This window comes from Lethenteron reissneri, chromosome 56 (assembly GCF_015708825.2).
Source record: "Lethenteron reissneri isolate LAM-NWPU_2019-01 chromosome 56, ASM1570882v1, whole genome shotgun sequence".
Classification (NCBI taxonomy): Eukaryota; Metazoa; Chordata; class Hyperoartia; order Petromyzontiformes; family Petromyzontidae; genus Lethenteron; species Lethenteron reissneri.
In genome coordinates, this window is record NC_083834.1 from 3,575,025 (window position 1) to 3,592,904 (window position 17,880).

The 17,880-nt window shown below is 50.3% G+C and overlaps 1 protein-coding gene across 1 annotated transcript in view; it reads left to right on the top strand.

Moving 5' to 3' along the window:
* The first annotated feature begins 251 nt into the window (after positions 1–251).
* The window catches only part of LOC133357022 (alpha-N-acetylneuraminide alpha-2,8-sialyltransferase-like), a 69,328-nt gene continuing 51,699 nt past the window's right edge, over positions 252–17,880 (top strand). The window contains exon 1 of the mRNA XM_061574762.1: positions 252–516. Coding sequence (XP_061430746.1) covers positions 419–516 — 98 coding nt within the window. The 5' untranslated portion in view covers positions 252–418. The remainder of the gene's footprint in view (positions 517–17,880) is intronic.

The following is a 17,880-nucleotide window of genomic DNA, read 5'->3' on the forward strand; positions in this document are numbered from 1 at the left end:
CACCCTCCCCATCACAACCACTCACCCTCCCCATCACAGCCACTCACCCTCCCCATCACAACCACTCACCTTCCCCATCACAGACACTCACCCTCCCCATCACAGCCACTCACCCTCCCCATCACTGCCACTCACCCTCCCCATCACAACCACTCACCAACCCCTCCCACCCAAATCAATCCCACCCCCCTCCGCAACTGCTCAGGCACCCACTCCCCTCCCCACCACCACCACCACCCCCACCACACTCCCTCCACAACTTCACTCCTCTCTCCGACCTCACAGCGACACCCAACTCCCCACAACTCCCCCCCGCTCACCGCTCACTCACGCGGGGTGACGACGCTCCCGAGGTGACCAAGAGAGACAGAGAGAGACAAGGAGTAGCATTCCCCGGGGACCTCGTCCACGCGACGCCATGCTGACGACTCGATCTCCCGTACTCTTCATCTTCGCCGTGTTCCTGTCCCTGGGGATCTGCTACGTCTACTACAAGTCTCCGACTCTCCAATGCGGGTGAAGCGAGCGAGCGAGCGATCCAGCGAACTCCGCGACATTTCGCCTATCACCAATTCGCCAGTACTGCCCTTGGTCACGCAGAACGCTCCTGTCATTTGTTACGCTCTTATCTAGGACTCTCTTATCCAGAAAATGTCTGTCCTTCGCGATTAGCACTGTTGGCTTCGTGAGGTGCGAAATAAGTTCAACACGCATGCTTACAACTTCGCTCCCTCGCTTATAGTCGTAACCAGCGTGTACTCTCTGCCTCTCTCTCTCCCATACTCAGCTCGTGCACGACCTCTGTGGGAGTTGATTGTTGTTGAGATTATGACTCGGCATGTGATGCAAATGAGTTTACACCACACACTTACTCACTTACTCGTCCACCCACCCACAAGCTCACCCACTCACTCACCCACTCACCCACCCACTCACTCACACAAGCACACACTCACTAACTCACCCACCCAGTCACCCACTCACAGACTTACACAGTCACTCACTCCCTCACCAACCCACCCACCGACTCACTCACCCAATCACTCACCCGCTCACTCACACACCAACTCACTCACTCACCCACTCACACTCACACACCCACTCACTCACTCACTCACCCACTCACACTCACACACCCGCTCACTCACCCACTCACTCACCCACTCACCCAATCACTCACCCACTCACACTCACCCACTCACACACCCACTCACTCACCGACTCACTCAATCACTCACCCACTCACGCCCCCACTCACTCAGCCACTCACCGATTCACTCAATCACTCAATCACTCACCCAATCACGCACCCACCCACTCACTCACCCACTCACTCAGCCACTCACTCCCTCACACTCACCCACCCGCTCACACACCCGCTCACTCACCCACTCACTCACTCATTCACCCAATCACTCACCCACTCACACTCACCCAATCACACTCACTCACCCACTCACCCACTCACTCACCGACTCACTCAATCACTCACCCACTCAAGCACCCACTCACTCAGCCACTCACTCACCGACTCACTCAATCACTCACTCAATCACTCACCCACTCACACACCCACCCACTCACTCACCCACTCACCCACTCACTCAGCCACTCACTCACGCACTCACTCACTCAGCCACTCACTCACCCACTCACTCACCCATTCAGCCACTCACTCAGCCACTCAACTCACCCAGTCACTCAGCCACTCACTCACTCACCGACTCACCCACTCACGCACCCACTCACCCACCCACTCACGCAGCCACTCACTCATGCAGCCACTCACTCACTCACCCACTCACTCACTCACTCACCCACTCACGCAGCCACTCACTCACTCACCCACTCACCCACCCACTCACCCACTTACACACACTGACATCTCATGAGGAATTGGCGCGTGTGTGTTTGATCGTCTTAGATTAGCGGGAGCGGAAGTGTAGCGGTTAGCGACATGAATTCGATTCCTGCTAAACCGGTCCTGGGTCCAGGTCGACTCGGCCTAAAATGAGTACCTGGTGCGGTGTGTAAACTTCGCCACTTTGGAGACAAAATCGGCCCGGTGTGGTGCGGCCACTCACTCCCTTGTGTGCCAAAGGTGCTCGCGAACAGCACTTTCCCCAACAGTCTGTGAAGGCTATGCGGGGGACCTGTGTCTTTGTTAGTTAATAATTTTTTTTGAGCAAGCTGGCCAAGATTGGGCAATACTGAGCCCACTTTTAACCCAGTCTCAAGGTATATGTACGTGTCTGTATGAGTCTCTATGCATCTCTTTGAGTCTATATATCGAAGCGCATCTCTACATATCTCTACGAGTCTATGCATATCTATGGGTCTCTATGTATCTCTGTGAGTCTGTATGAGTCTCTATACATCGCTATGTGTCTCTATGTGTCTCTATGTATCTCTATTGGTCTTTATATATCTTTATGTATCTCGATGAGTCTCGATGTATCTCTATGATGCTCTATGCATCTCTATGAGTCTCTATGTATTTCTATGTATTTATACTGGTAGAAACCTCCATGTTACACCAGCCCACAGGGGATTATTGTGTCCGTCCGTCCGTCGTGCAGGGAGGGGCTGGGTGGGGAGAGAGGGAGGGGCTGGATGGGGAGGGGAGGGTGGGGATGGGTGGGAGGTGGGAGGGGTGGGGCTGGGTGGGGAGGGGAGGGGCTGGTCACCCCGTGGTGCCCTTATAAAACTCAACGTTTAACCTGCTCACGCCGGCTTGTGCCCGCCCTCACAGTAGGCCATATTTGCGGAATACACCACGCCGCCGTTGACCCTGGCCATTGACCGAGCAACCCAACGTTCATACCAGCTCCCTCTGCAGGAATGTGTTAAGTGTGAATCGTCTTCTTGGGTCTTTCGGTAAAGTCACGTATTTAGGTTCAAAGAAAATTACAAAAGACTGCCTCAGCAGCTGTCCCATCTTTTTTTTTTCTTCCTGATGATGAACGCTTGTGTTGCGAGCGAAACGTCGTAGTTTTTGTTATTTTTTTGTTATTTTCTTTGAATTCCTGCAGTCACGAAAGCTTTAAGTCAAGATTTAAGTGTGAATTGCTAACAGCACTTGCTCCTACAGTATGTTAAAGCTATACGGGGGGGTCTTTGTTAGTTAATTACGTTCTTGAGTCAGCTGGATTGGGCAATAACTAGCCCACGTTTAACCGAGTCTCCATGTATCTCCTATGTATCTCTATGAGTATCTATGCGTCTATGTTGTTGAGATTATGACTCGGCGTGTGATGAAAACGAGTCATGGGCTCATACTCTTTGGTTCTTTCGGTAAGGTCACGTAGGTATAACGTAAAATGAATCACGACGTTTCGATCGCAACACAAGCGGTCGTCCTCAGGCGGAAAAAAAATTAATCCAGCAGTGGAACTTCTGAACCAGCGAGAGAGCAGTTACAACAAGGTTATATATAATAATAATAGGGGTTTTCCCCTTTTTTGGCAACAAAACTGAAACCTTTTTACAAGGAATCATACCTGCATTAACCACAATACTTGTGGTCAAAATGCAAAAAAACCACACTGATAATTTTTGCATTGTCCATGAAACTGATTGGTCCACACCAGAGACGGCTTTCTTTTGAGCCTCGTCTCAATTGGTGCTAGACCAGAGGACGCCAAAAGGCGCACAGCTCAAAGACAATGCACTATCAGAGTAACGAGGGTTCGGGGCTAAGCAAGTACATCATTAGACCTCCTTTGCCAGTACCAAAATATGATAATAAATATAATAATAGGGTTCTGTGGCGTTGTTCTGCGTTGTACTTACGGCCCTGTTCTGGATGACGCACAGACCTCACACTGCCAGAGAGTGTTCTTTTTAAATCCTTTATGTTAAGTTCGCTTGCTTGCTTGCTTGCGTGCTTGCTTAGGACCGTGCAAATCTTTCGGTCGTTTTTAACCCACTTCCCGTGATCCAATCGAGCTGACATTTTGCACACAGACTCGTTGTGCGAGACAATTAATGTTTGTGAAAAAAAAATTCCACAATGTTACACTGTTTAGGGAAAACAAATTGAATATTTAATTACCAATTGATTAATACTGGCAGACAATCATCTGACCCATAGGTGGCAGCCATCTCAAGCCAGAAGACGAGAGGACTCTAGCCGCCACGCATATAAAGGATTTATAGTGAAAAACTTTGTTTTTACGGGTTATACTTATTTAACGGTCCATTTGTGGCATCGGCTATCCGCTGCTGCCGCTGCCATTGGCTGTGTGCAGTGGACGATGCGGTTTGGAGGTTGGAACTCGCGAGCAGCTTTCGTGGAAAATCAAACCACCCCCCCCCCCCGTGGGTTTTGATCTTCTGCGTTGGGGCGTCCACAACAAGGAGGCGCGTGCCCGCGAACTTCATCGGGGAGGGGTGGGTGGGTTAGGGGTGGGTGGGTGAACTCGCGTTGCCGAATCGAACTCGGGTCGCCGCGGGTTTCGGAGCGCCGCGCCAACCAACGCATCCACCGCTCCCATCCAATGCCAACGGACGCCATTCGCCACCACGTGACGGTGACGTCACCGCGGAGCAGCCTCGCGGCCACGTGGAAGGCGTCGACGGCTCGCTGCCGGCAGGAGGTCACGGGGACAGAGCCAGGGTGCCCTGGGTTGACTCACCGAGATGGCTGGAAGACGCACCACCTGTGCCGCTCTCATCCCAAACACGCAGAACAAAGATTCCCCGTATAGCCTGAACAGACTGTTGGGGCAAGTGCTGTTCGCGAGCATCTATGAAGGCCGGCACAGCACACGAGGGGGTGGGTGGCCAACACCACGGCTGGCCGCCTTTGTCTCTCCAGTGACGATGTTTACACACCGCACCAGGTGCTCATTTGAGGCCGAGTCGACCTAGGAGAGGCCCGGGACGGGTTCAGATAATCGTCACTGATGTTGGCCGTGAGCGGGTATCGAACCCGGGTGGCCAGGTTCGTAGCGCAGCGCGCTAACCGCTACACTACCGCTCCTCACACACACGTACACACGCACAAAGACAAAGATCCCCCGTGTAGCCTTGACAGACTGTTGGGGAAAGTGCTGCTAGCGAGCGCCCCATGAAGGCCGGCACGGCACACGAGGGGGTGGGTGGCCAGCACCACGCCCGGCCGCCTTTGTCTCCCCAGTGGCGATATTTATACACCACACCGGGCACTCATTTAAGGCTGAGTAGACCTAGGTGAGGCCCAGAACCGTTTCAAATAATCGTCACCGGTGTTGGCCGTGAGCAGGGCCGGGTCTCGTAACGCAGTCGCGCCAACCGCTAGCCCACCGCTCCCTTTGCACACACTCGGACACAAAGACAAAGATCCCCCGTGTAGCCTTAGAAGACTGTTGGGGCAAGTGCCGTTAGCGACGGGGTCCAAAAGGGCGGCGTCGTCACGCTCTGGGTGGGATCGTTGATTGCGTAACGGTGTCGCGGTGAAGGGGTGGCCGGAGGTTGCTGACGGAGTAATCGAAGGAGGTTAACGGGGTGACCAGGGGCGGCTGACGAGGTGACAGGAGGTGGCTGATTGGGGTGACTGACAGGGTGACCGGAGTTCAGCTGACATGTTGACCGGGGGTGACTACTACTATTCTCACTAAAATAATTCCCACTAATACAATTCCCACTAATACATTTCCTAATCCTATTACGATTCTTACCACTACAATTCCTACCACTACAATTCCTACTACTACAATTCCTAATCCTATTACGATTCTTACCACTACAATTCGTACCACTACAATTCCTACCACTACAATTCCTACCACTACAATTCCTACCACTACAATTCCTAATCCTATTACGATTCTTACCACTACAATTCCTACCACTACAATTCCTACCACTACAATTCCTACCACTACAATTCCTAATCTTATTACGATTCTTACCACTACAATTCCTACTACTACAATTCCTAATCCTATTACCATTCTTACCACTACAATTCCTACCACTACAATTCCTACTACTACAATTCCTACCACTACAATTCCTAATCCTATTACGATTCTTACCACTACAATTCCTACCACTACAATTCCTACCACTACAATTCCTACCACTACAATTCCTAATCTTATTACGATTCTTACCACTACAATTCCTACTACTACAATTCCTAATCCTATTACCATTCTTACCACTACAATTCCTACCACTACAATTCCTACCACTACAATTCCTAATCTTATTACGATTCTTACCACTACAATTCCTACCACTACAATTCCTAATCCTATTACCATTCTTACCACTACAATTCCTACCACTACAATTCCTACCACTACAATTCCTAATCTTATTACGATTCTTACCACTACAATTCCTACTACTACAATTCCTAATCCTATTACGATTCCTACCACTATAATTCCTACCACTACAATTCCTACCACTACAATTCCTACTACTACAATTCCTAATCCTATTACCATTCTTACCACTACAATTCCTACCACTACAATTCCTACCACTACAATTCCTACTACTACAATTCCTAATCCTATTACGATTCTTACCACTACAATTCCTACTACTACAATTCCTAATCCTATTACGATTCCTACCACTACAATTCCTACCACTACAACTCCTACCACTACAATTCCTACTACTACAATTCCTAATCCTATTACGATTCTTACCACTACAATTCCTACCACTACAATTCCTACCACTACAATTCCTAATCTTATTACGATTCTTACCACTACAATTCCTACTACTACAATTCCTAATCCTATTACGATTCCTACCACTATAATTCCTACCACTACAATTCCTACCACTACAATTCCTACTACTACAATTCCTAATTCTATTACGATTCCTACCACTACAATTCCTACCAGTCCAATTCCTACTACTACAATTCTTAATCCGACAACGATTCCGACTACTCCGGCTCGTACTACGCGTTAAACGGACTTTAGGTCAGTGGCCGCGACTCGAGTTATTACACCTCGTCTTGCGATAACCACTTCTTCTGAACTTTTCTCACGCTCGCGTGACGTCCTGTGACACCTCTAACTTCCGTTGTGGGGGGTGGGGGAGGAGAGGGAGAGGGGGAGAGGGGTGCCGAAAGGTAGTTCGGTGTTATAGCAGCGATAGAAGATAAATACAGAGTGAATGAATAGAGCGAGCGAGTCACTGGAGTGAATGAATGGAGCGAGCGGGTGATTGGAATGAATGAATGGAGCGAGCGAACGAGTGGCTGGAGTGAATGAGTGCAGCAAGTGACTGGAGTGAATTAATGGAGTGAGCGAGCCACTGGAGCGAATGAATGGAGCGAACGAGTGAATGGATGGAGTGAATGAATGGAATGAATGAATGGAGCGAGCGAGTCACTGAAGCGAATGAATGGAGCAAACGAGTGAATGGAGTGAATGAATGTAGCGAGCAAACGAGAAGCTGGAGTGATTTAATGCAGCAAGTGACTGGAGTGAATGAATGGAGCGAGCGAATGGAGTGAGTAAATGAATAAATGGAGCCAGTGGTGGACCATCAATCGGTGAATCGACAATAGTTGGGCAGTTGCTTCACTCCCGAAATCCTGACGGTGCCGGTCCAAGCGGTTTATGGGTGGCGCCGTTCCCCTCCCGGTTGGCTTAGAAAGAAGATTTTTTTTTTGTTAATTAAAAAAAAATAATTATTCATTCCCCAGCGTGTAAGGGCCTCGCTACTGAACTTCTCCGTTGCTCATTTTGTTCCAGAAGCGACCTTGGCTATCAACCAATGATTTCTCCAACGAAACTCGGCATGTTATCGTCGTCGTCATCGATGTGTTGAAATTAATAGCGGCAGCCAAATTGTTGCTCAACGCGTGGCGTTCATTCTACAGTAAATGTTGGAGGGGGGAGAATACCCCGGAGGAATCCGGAGAAAAATATACTCCAAAAAAACAGCAGCAAGCGTCATGGTTGAGATTGAACCCACGACCTCCTGTACACCAGGCGAGGCAGTTAACATCTCCTAGCCACCGTGATGACGATGATGATGAGAGAGAGAGAGACACGCTAACTCCAAATACACAGCAGCAGGCGTCAGGGTCGGGACCGAACCCACGACCTCCTGTATACCAGGCGAGGTAGTTAAAATCTCCTAGCCACCGTGATGATGATGACAGAGAGAGAGACACGCAAACTCCAAATATACAGCAGCAGGCGTCATGGTTGAGATCGAACCCACGAACTCCTGTATACCAGGCGAGGTAGTTAACATCTCATAGCCACCGTGATGATGATGAGAGAGAAAGAGACACGCAAACTCCAAATATACAGCAGCAGGCGTCATGGTTGAGATCGAGCCCACTACATCCTGTATACCAGGCGAGGTAGTTAACATCTCATAGCCACCGTGATGATGATGAGAGAGAGGGACACGCAAACTCCAAATATACAGCAGCAGGTGTCAGGGTCGGGACCGAACCCAAAACCTCCTGTATACCAGGCGAGGTAGTTAACATCTTATAGCCACCGTGATGATGATGAGAGAGAGAGAGACACGCAAACTCCAAATATACAGCAGCAGGCGTCAGGGTCGGGATCGAGCCCACTACATCCTGTGCACCAGGCGAGGTAGTTAACATCTCCCTCGGGAGCGTCTGTGCAAGAGGAGTGGAAGAGGCGATGTGGGGGGTGTGGGGTGGGGCAGCGTTGAGCCTCGCCCTGCCCCTTAGCTCCAGGTGTCCCATTCCCATCCGCCGCTTGTTTTGTGGTCGTGGTGTAACATTCCTCTCCTGTCGATAGCCCTGAAGCCCCTAAACCCTGACCGCCACGATGGCGACAGCGCGCAGTGCCATTGGGCCACACACTAGTTGTTGACTACACACACGAGTTCACTACACACACGAGTTCACTACACAAGAGTTGTTCACTACACACACGAGTTCACTACACACACGAGTTCACTACACAAGATTTGTTCACTACACACGAGTTGTTCACTACACACACGAGTTCACTACACACACGAGTTGTTCACTACACAAGAGTTGTTCACTACACACACGAGTTCACTACACACAAGATTTGTTGACTACACACACGAGTTCACTACACAAGATTTGTTCACTACACACACGAGTTCACTACACAAGAGTTGTTCACTACACACACGAGTTCACTACACAAGAGTTGTTGACTACACACACGAGTTCACTACACAAGAGTTGTTGACTACACACACGAGTTCACTACACACACGAGTTCACTACATAAGAGTTGTTCACTACACACACGAGTTCACTACACAAGAGTTGTTCACTACACACACGAGTTCACTACACAAGAGTTGTTCACTACACACACGAGTTCACTACACAAGAGTTGTTGACTACACACACGAGTTCACTACACAAGAGTTGTTCACTACACACACAAGTTGTTCACTACACAAGAGTTGTTCACTACACACACGAGTTCACTACACAAGAGTTCAATCTTGATTTGAAGTTTTCGTGACTGCAGGAATCCATACTCTTTGGTTCTTTCGGTAAAGTCACGTAGATAGAAAGTAAAATGAATCACGACGTTTCGGGCGTAACACTAGCTCATCGGATTCCTCCAGTACTAATGAAGACTCTGACTTGGATTTTTTCTCATTCCCTCTATCCCCAATTCCAATCCGGGGTTCGCCCTCTCCGTTCCACCTAAACGAAGAACACAAGCGTCCGTCATCAGGTGAACGCTTGTGTTGCGCCCGAAACATCGTGTTTCATTTTGTTTTATACCTACGTGACTTTACCGAGTGAACCAAAGAGTGCACAAGAGTTGTTCACTACACACACGAGTTCACTTACACAAGAGTTGTTCACTACACACACGAGTTCACTACACACACGAGTTCACTGCACACAAGAGTTGTTCACTACACACACGAGTTCACTGCACACACGAGTGTCATCACAGCCTCCGACACAAGAGTGGATTTCCACTCAGATTCGTGCGTCAAGTCAACGCGTGCGTTCGCCTGTCGAACTTCTTTCGCACCGTGCGCAGTGTCACTTCCGATCCCTTCCCCCGCGCCTCCATATCAGCAACGGCTGTCCACGTGCCGTGCGAAAGATGTACAACCACAACGTGCACTACAGCCAGCCCCAGCCAGCCCCAGCCAGCCCCAGCCAGCCCCAGCCAGCCCCAGCCAGCCCCAGCCAGCCCCAGCCAGCTAAGTGGAGGAATTCATTGAGTGATCGCATCACAGGCAAAGGTCAGCTGTGTCTGCGTGCTGAGACGAGGAAGTTGCAATGTCCCCACTCAGGATTTACCCGTCCGGGCGACTGCGGCGAGCGAGCACGCGTAGCCAGCACCGCTCCAAGCCGCCTTTGTCTCCCCCACCACCCCCCCCCCCCCCAAGGCTGATAACGTTTCCACCACCGCACCGGGTGCTCATTTAAGGCTGAGTCGACCTACGGGGGGAAGGGGGTGGGGAAGGCCGGCATGGGACACGACAGGTGTGTTGTTGGCAGCATCACGCCCGGCCGCCTTTGTATCTCCCTAGGGGCAATGTTTGCACAGCGCACCAGGTACAGTGTTCATTTGAGGCTGAGTCGACCTAGGGGTGGGAGGGCCGGGGTGGGGGGGGGGGGAGACTCCAGGACCGGTTCAAATATTTACCACTGATGTTGGCTGTGAGCATTGCGGCGGAGGGAGCGGTGGGGGGGGGGGGGGTTTGTTTGATCAAACTTCACCGCGCTGATCAGGCAGTGAGTGTGAGTGAGATGCGGTCTGCAGGTGCGGTTCGGGTATACCTGCCGCCCTGGTCAATACCGCGCTGGGTGATGAATCTGGCGATGTGCTCCCAACAGTTGTGACCCCCCCCTCCCCCCGATCCATCTCTTTATAACGAAGCGTGCTTTGCTTTGCTGCGTGTTTTTGTTTTTTACAAATAAAGAATTAGTGTAACTCTTAAATAAACGCGTGTGGAATTATTCGAGCCTTCCCAGCGAGGAGGTGTGTCGCCCGAAACGACGGACGTGGTCGGATGGCAGCGAGGAGCCCAGCCAACGCGCTACCTAGAACCAGAACCCACGAGTGGCGGTAGGGGGTAGGGGGTGGGGATGTGGGGAGCGGTGGTGCAGCGGTTAGCGCTACGCTGCGCTACGAACCCGGCGACCAGAGTTCGATTCCCGCTCACGGCCACCAACGCCAAGTGACGATTATCTGAACCGGTCCTGGGCCTGCCCCCCCCCTAGATCGACTCAGCCTCAAATGAGTGCCTGGTGCGGTGTGTAATTATCGTCACTGGGGAGACATAGACGGCCGGGCGTGGTGTTGGCCACCCACTCCCTCGTGTGCCGTGCCGACCTTCATAGGTGCTTGCAAACAGCACTTGCCCCAACAGTCTGTGCAGGCTATACGGGGGAACTTTATCTTTGTGGGGGTGGGGGGTCGGGGTTTGTTTACAAATTGTGCCGCAGGTAGCCACAGGTGAGTCGAGGGGGCAGATCGCGGACAAAGAGATTCCCGAGATAGTCGGGCGCTGGGAGATCCACGAAGGCTCACAATGGGCACGTCTACATCACGGCGTCGATAAGGGTTTCTGGGGAAAAAAAATTCTTGTTTTTCTTGTTTTTCTTCTTCTTGTTATGTTTGCTGTTCTTGTTGTTCTTGTTGTTCTTCTTGTTGTTGTTCTTCTTCTCGTTCTTCATATTATAGTTGTTCTTGTTTGTTTTACTTCTCCTTGTTATGTTTGCTGTTCTTGTTCTTCTTCTTCTGCTTCTTCTTGTTCTTGTTGTTCTTCTTCTTCTTGTTCTTCTTGTTATTGTGGTTCTTGTTTGTTATTCTTCTTGTTATGTTTGCTGTTTGTGTTCTTGTTGTTGTTGTCGTTGTTCTTCTTCTTGTTCGTTTTCTTCTTGTTCTTGTTCTTCTTCTCGTTCTTCTTATTATTGTTGTTCTTTTTTGTTATTCTTCTCCTTGCTATGTTTGCTGTTCTTGTTCTTGTTGTTGTTCTTCTTCTTCTTCTCGTTCTTCGTATTCTGTTTTTTCTTTTTTGTTATTCTTCTTGTTATGTTTGCTGTTTTTGTTCTTCTTATTATTGTTGTTCTTTTTTGTTATACTTCTCCTTGTTATATTTGCTGTTCTTGTTCTTGTTCTTCTTCTGCTTCTTCTTGTTCTTCTTGTTGTTCTTCTTGTTATTGTTGTTCTTGTTTGTTATTCTTCTTGTTATGTTTGCTGTTCTTGTTCTTGTTGTTGTTGTCGTTGTTCTTCTTCTTGTTCTTGTTCTTCTTCTCGTTCTTCTTGTTATTGTTGTTCTTTTTTGTTATTCTTCTCCTTGTTGTGTTTGCTGTTCTTGTTGTTGTTGTTGTTGTTGTTCTTCTTGTTGTTCTTCTTCTTGTTGTTGTTGTCCTTCTTCTTTTCGTTCTTCTTATTCTGGTTGTTCTTGTTTGTTATTCTTCTTCTTGTTATGTTTGCTGTTCTTGTTCTTCTTGTTTTTGTTGTTGTTGTCGTTGTTCTTCTTGTTGTTGTTGTTCTTGTTGTTGTTGTTCTTCTTCTTCTAGTTCTTCTTATTATTGGGGTTCTTGTTTGTTATTCTTCTTGTTATGTTTGCTGTTTGTGTTCTTCTTGTTCTTCTTCTTGTTCGTTTTCTTGTTGTTCTTGTTTTTGTTGTTCTTCTTGTTCTTGTTGTTGTTGTTTTTCTTCTCGTTCTTATTATTGTTCTTCTTTTTGTTCTTCGTCTTCTTCGGTGAAGGGGGCTGACACGGCCGTTGTCGGTGCACGTTCTGCTCTCGATTCGTGGCGTTGTCCTCTTCACTTCGCTGTCTCGTGGTGTGTGCCGGTCTGTGGGGATCTTTCCATTCGGCAGAATTTGTGCGGCGGTGTCGTTGTGGGACACCGTTGACAGTCTTTTTCCTGCTGGTGGTGTCGCTCCCTCGGTGTCTAAGGAGGCACCAGGAGCTTTTAATGCCCTGAGTTGAGTGAAATCTGATGACTCCGTCGCTTCTGGCGACCACCTTTGTTTTCTGGATTCATTTAGGGTAGTGCCTCCTAACCTGTTACTGCAGCCTTGCACCCCTTTGAATCCATTATGGAACACGATTTTTGTTCCTGGGTAGTAAGTGTTATCTTCTAATTGCTTATGCCTCAAAAGTATAGAAAATGGCTATTATTCCCCACAAACTTTGCTTTTGTGACCAGGACTTCACGTGAAAGAATGACACAAACGCACACGTTTTCTCATAAAAAATAGGTACATTGCAAAACATCACTGTCCTGGTCACAAATGCAAAGTTTGTTGGTACTAATAGCCATTTTCTGTACTTTTGAAGCATAAGCAATTAGAAAATAACACTTACTCCCCAGAAACAAAAACACATTTGTATTTGTTACACAGTGTTCTCAATTATTAACAAACAATGTAATAATGCGTTTCAATGCATTACCTTCAAAACTAAAGTCTGGCCATGTCTCGCTACCCCCCCCCCCCCACAAAGGCCATCTGGCACCCCCAGAGACGGTGCGTGCACCCCAGGTTAAGAACTACTGATTTAGGGAGCCCAGAAGAGCATTCCCACATTCTGGCCTTCCTGACTGTTTATTTCGGGAGCAGGGACTCGCTTCGTTCGCTCCGGCATGTCAGTGCATCCCCGCCCGGTAACCCCCGAGGGATGTGTGAGTGGGACGCTTTGAGCAGAAGCTTGGTGAAACGTGCCCATAGTTTTCTGACTTTGGTGGGGATCCGGGAGACGATTTCTTAAGTTTTACCGTGGCGCAGAGGGTGTGGGGCGTGATCGTCGAGATTTAGAACCCCGATATTGCACTGAGACCAGTTCGGGAAGTAGCCCAGAACGCTTCTGGAAGCACACACACACACGGCGGTTCACCCGAACTGGCAAACGCGATGACAAAGCCACTGGGGTCGGGCTTTTGATTCGTTCCTCCGTCGTGCCGAATGAAAGGGGCCTTCCATTCTTTAGCCATAGGAGCAGGAGGTGACGGGTTTACCAGCTTGCTGCCCAGTCGACGAACTACCCTTCTCCGCAGGTTTCAATTCGGTCGCATAGCCCCAGGCCGTGTTGATGGCTGTTGGAGTCGCCGGTGGCATGCTTGGGGCTCCGCGCCGCGCTTGGAGGTTTGTAGACATTTCTCACAGAAGTACATCCTCGATTTCCCGATGACGATGAGGGCGACAAAGGTGGTGGTGGTGGTGGTGGCTGTAGGTTAGTTGTTGTTTCTTTCAGGCTCGTTGTGGCAGGATCCTTAAGATGAGATTCCTTGCCGGTCCGTGTCTGCGATGGTTGGTGGCTGTGGCAGCTAAAGCAGAAATCCAGGAGTGGTGGGGTGGGGGGATTTTCACTTTTGAGGCTCTTCCGTTGTCTCCGTTGTCGTCGTCGGCTGGACTTGGAGCTTCTCGGAGCCAGGAGGATGTCGAGCCGTGTGGACTCCGAGCAAACATCCCACAAAGGTCGCACCTGGGCCTCGATAGCCCCCCCCCTTCCTCCCTGCTCTACATTTAGACGACACAGAAGTAGCAACGCCCCCCCACCCACCTGACCCCACGCTGTGATAAGTTTGGCCCTGACAAAGGACCGCTTTGGCATTGCTGCAAATCCTGATTGGGGAGGGGCCTTTTCGGGCGTTTGATCGCCGGGGACGACGACATTAGTTTGTGACGAGCGCGTCACACACGGGAAAGTCGTCATCTTCTCCAGCAACGCTCTATAGACACGACTCCATAGACAATGCCCCATTGATAGCATTTCATTGATAGCGCTCCATTTATAACGCGCCATTGATAACGCGCCATAGGCCCCACCCCGTAGAGACAATTCCATTGATAACACTCCATCGGCCCCACCCCATAGACACCTTTCCATTGATAACGCTCCATTGATAACGCTAACGCTCTATAGGCCCCACCCCATAGACACCATTCCATTGATAATGCTCCATTGATAACGCTCCATTGATAACGCTCTATCCCTTAGACACCATTCCATTGATAACGCTCCATTGACAACGCTCTGAAGTTCTACACTCCATTCATAACGCTTCATCGACACCGCTCCATAGACAACGCTCCATAGGCACCGCTCCATCGTTAACGCTCCGTCGATAACGCTCCATTTAAAAACGTTCGGAATTTCAACGCTCCGTTGTAAGACGTCGCGCTCAATGAGCCTCCACATTCCGCGTGCCCAAGGGCGCCCCAGGCTGCTCGTCCAGCCGAACTGGGGGCCCAGCGGCTCGGAGGCGGGTGGGCGGTGAGCGTGTCGATGCACGCTCCAGCCCGAATCGCGCTTGTGAGGTTTGAGTGGATGATGATTTATGCCGCTTCGTGACGGGCTGTGTGTGTGGCTGTGTGTGTGGCTGTGTGTGTGTGTGGCTGTGTGTGTGTATGTGTGGCTGTGTCTGTGTGGCTGTGTGTGTGTGGCTGTGTGTGTGTGGCTGTGTGTGTGTGTGGCTGTGTGTGTGTGTGGCTGTGTGTGTGGGTGTGTGTGTGTGTGGCTGTGTGTGTGTGTGGCTGTGTGTGTGTGTGGCTGTGTGTGTGGCTGTGTGTGTGTGTGGCTGTGTGTGTGGGTGTGTGTGTGTGGCTGTGTGTGTGTGTGGCTGTGTGTGTGTGTGGCTGTGTGTGTGGGTGTGTGTGTGTGTGGCTGTGTGTGTGTGTGGCTGTGTGTGTGTGTGGCTGTGTGTGTGGGTGGACGCGGTGTTGGCCACCCACCCCCTCGTGTGCCGTTCTGGCCTTAGGTAGGTGCTTACTCGCTAACAGCACTTGCCTCAACAGTCTGTTAAGGCTACACGGGGGAACTTTGTCGTTGACTACGGTAGTGGTAGCGCTACGAACCCGGCCACCCGAGTTCGATTCCCACTCACGGCCAACACCGGTGACGATTATCTGAACCGGTCGTGGGCCTCCACCTAGGTCGACTCAGCCTCAAATGAGTACCTGGTGCCTCCCCACTGGGAAGACAAAGGCGGCCGAGCGTGACGCTGGCCACCCACTCCCTCGTGTGCCACAATGCCAGCCTTCATAGGTGCTACTCCCTAATGGCACTTGCCCCAACAGTCTGTTATAGGCTGCACGGGGGATCTTTGTCTTTGTGTGTAATGGTGAGGGAGTGGTAGTGTAGCGGTCAGCAGGCTGCTAAGCGGAGGTGAAGGTATGGGTGGATGGGTGGGTGGGGGCGGAGGGTTTGGCCGGAGGGGTGGGTGGAGGTGCATGTGGGGAGCGGTGGTGCAGCGGTTAGCGCTATGCTGCGCTACGAACCCCGGCGACCCGAGTTCGATTCCCGCTCACGGCCATCACCGGTGACGATTATCTGAACCGGTCATGGGCCTCCCTTAGGTCGACTCGGCCTCAAATGAGTACATCTGGTGCGGCGTTCAAATAATCGCTACTGGGGAGACAAAGGCGGCTGTGTGTGGTGTTGGCCACCCACTCACTCGTGTGGCGTGCCGGCCTTGATAGGTGCTCGCTAACAGCACTTGCCCCACCAGTGTGTCCAGGCTATACGGGGGATCTTTGTCTTTGTTTCGGGTGTGTGTGGGGAGCGGGGTTATTGCGGTCAGCGCGCTGCACTACGAACCCCGGCGACTCGGGTTCGATTCCCGCTCACGTCCAACACCGATTATCTGAACCGGTCATGGGCCTCCCTTAGTTCGACTCGGCCTCAAATGAGTACATCTGGTGCGGCGCTTAAACATCGCCACTGTGGGAGACAAAGGCGGCCGGGCGTGGCTGCTGGGCCACCCACCCCATCGTTGTGCCGTGCCGGCCTTCATAGGTGCTACTCGCAAACAGCACCTTGCTCCAACAGTTACAGGCTAAAACATTAAAATTAATCAAAGTCAAATAAAATAAAAATCACGACGTTTCGGAGGCAACACAAGCTTCCGTCTTCAGGTGGAACCGTCACAGCCACGACAGCTGTATCAAGTAAATGAGAGATTGCAGGAGCTACCACTCCGTTTATTTAATGGTTGGAGAAATATAAACGGAGTGGTATCTCTTGTAATCTCTCATTTACTTGATACAGCTGTCGTGGCTGTGACGGTTCCACCTGAAGACAGAAGCTTGTGTTGCCTCCGAAACGTCGTGATTTTTATTTTACTTTTATTAATTTTAATGTTTTACCTACGTGACTTTACCGAAAAAACTTAAGAATATGAATCATTGCAGTCACGAAAACTTCAAATCTAGAGTGACAGGCTATACAGGGGACGATGGGGGTTAAAAATGTTGTCTTGGGGGTGTCAGTAAAATGCACCTGCAAATAACTCTCAATGCAGCGACGATCATCCATCCAGGGCCCCACTCGGAACCGCGAACGGCCTGGACTCAAACCGGGAATTGTACACTTCCTATTGGGTTGCTTTAACATATTTTGCCATGCCCATTGAAAGGGTGAAAACCTAATCTTACTTGTTTTTTTCCACGCGGAAATGTTATCATCGCTCGCGCCTGTGATTTGCATCGCCGCCCCACCATCTTCCTCATAACACCGACATGGGGGAGGAGAGGGGTGATTGTCCAGATAGTCCACCCATGCTGCTGCTACGGCTGCTGCATTTGGCACGCAGTTCAAAGGGACGGCCTCCACAGAGCCGGAAGGATGCCCTGGTGGTTCCAACCTTTTAGCTTGCGGGGGGGGAGGGTATCTCCCCCCTCCTCCTCCTTCTCCTCCTCAGTGTGCCGGGTAATGCCCTGGCAGGAATGAGTCAACATCGCCTCGCCAGACACACCGAGGATTGTTATTGTGTTGTACGCACGTAGCCAACCATAATGATCAGAGGATGCGGTGACTGTGTGGGTGGGTGACTATGTGAGTGAGCATGTTCAAGTTCATGTTCATGTATTAGGTATAGCCCTGTGAGCCATTCGGCTCTTGAATCGGGTGCAACCGCAACAAACAAAAACATGAACAAGAAAACATCTTAA